The 1,235-nt window shown below is 33.4% G+C and overlaps 1 protein-coding gene across 1 annotated transcript in view; it reads right to left on the bottom strand.

Moving 5' to 3' along the window:
- LOTGIDRAFT_176850 (hypothetical protein) overlaps positions 1–1,051 on the bottom strand; it is a gene marked incomplete at both ends in the record, with an annotated part of 8,620 nt that extends 7,569 nt beyond the window's left edge. The window contains one exon of the mRNA XM_009061500.1: positions 936–1,051. Within this exon, the coding sequence (XP_009059748.1) occupies positions 936–1,051 (116 nt within the window). The remainder of the gene's footprint in view (positions 1–935) is intronic.
- Between the last annotated feature and the right edge of the window lie 184 nt (positions 1,052–1,235).

The raw sequence follows: 1,235 nt of genomic DNA, 5'->3' as shown, positions 1-1,235 counted from the left end.
ATACATGTAATATTTTGTTGATGAAAAAAATACTTTAACAATTGTTTGAACTTAAGAAAAAAAAAGTCAAAAAATATGATACAATACTTTCTGTGGTTAAACACTTCACTTCAATACTTACCACACGGTGCTAAAAATATAAATAAAGTTAGTAAAATTTCCAATATCCGATTAACACTCCCTGAGATGTTGGACCCCATGAAGGCATGTAATATATTTGATTAAACTTTTGGAATGAAGCATTTTATAAAGATGAAAATATCAATTAATGATGTTCTGCTCTCAAATGGAATTCTGGAGAATTATGTGCTTATCAAAAGGCATTTATTGTAGCAAAAGTTTTGATAACATCTAAATGATAAATACCAGAGTAAGATAAAACGGCAGCAGCTCCGGGAAACGGAACGTAGGTGGCATTCTGGTCGTCTTGACACTGTTTGGGATATTGGGTAAACTCTATCTGGCTGGTGTTACTGGTATCCAAAACCTGGAAGATCAAAATCAACTACCAACATCACTGGGACCTCTAATTTGGTGAGGTCTGTGAAAGAGGTGCTAGATTAATAACTCGCAGTAGATCACCTACTGTGACTTGCTGACAAAACAGTAAGGAAAATGAAAAATGTTACGTCCCACTACGTTTCTGCACATCTGTATAGAGCCGTTAATAACGTAGAGGCAGTTAAGTAAAAATTCATTAAGTGTATGAAGTTTATAATGGTATTTCCATTATTATCAGTAGGTGAATACTCATTGCTTTAAGAAATTTTATTTGGTTATTACGTTTTTAAGAACAGACAAATTTTCAAAAAATTTCATTATTGTTAATCCAATTCTTCTTACGACTGTGATATACATGTACATATTTACTTACATACAAGAGGAGCTGATGTCCTAAACAAGCTACTAGACTTGGTATCAGTATAAAGACTTACCAAACACGTTAATTGGTAGGTATCGTTGACTGTTGGTGAATAATCTCGGTTAAATACTGTTAAATATGTTAAATTATTCGCTTGAACAGAATGAAGACAATGGACGATACCAGTCGCTGAAATACAATATCGGGACAATGAGGAACCGTTGGAAGTGACACATCTTTTTCTAGTAACAATGATTCTGGTCTGGATTCAATTCAAGTAGCTAGCAGTTCGACTCCATTGTGCATTGCATTTTGCATATTATATTTTATATTTTGATTTTCTTTAATACCTTCCAGGTTCATCAAGCTGAAC

Source organism: Lottia gigantea (genome assembly GCF_000327385.1).
Source record: "Lottia gigantea unplaced genomic scaffold LOTGIsca_4854, whole genome shotgun sequence".
Lineage (NCBI taxonomy): Eukaryota > Metazoa > Mollusca > Gastropoda > Lottiidae > Lottia > Lottia gigantea.
The sequence above is the reverse complement of the archived record's forward strand: the minus strand, read 5'-3'. Positions and strand labels throughout refer to the sequence as shown.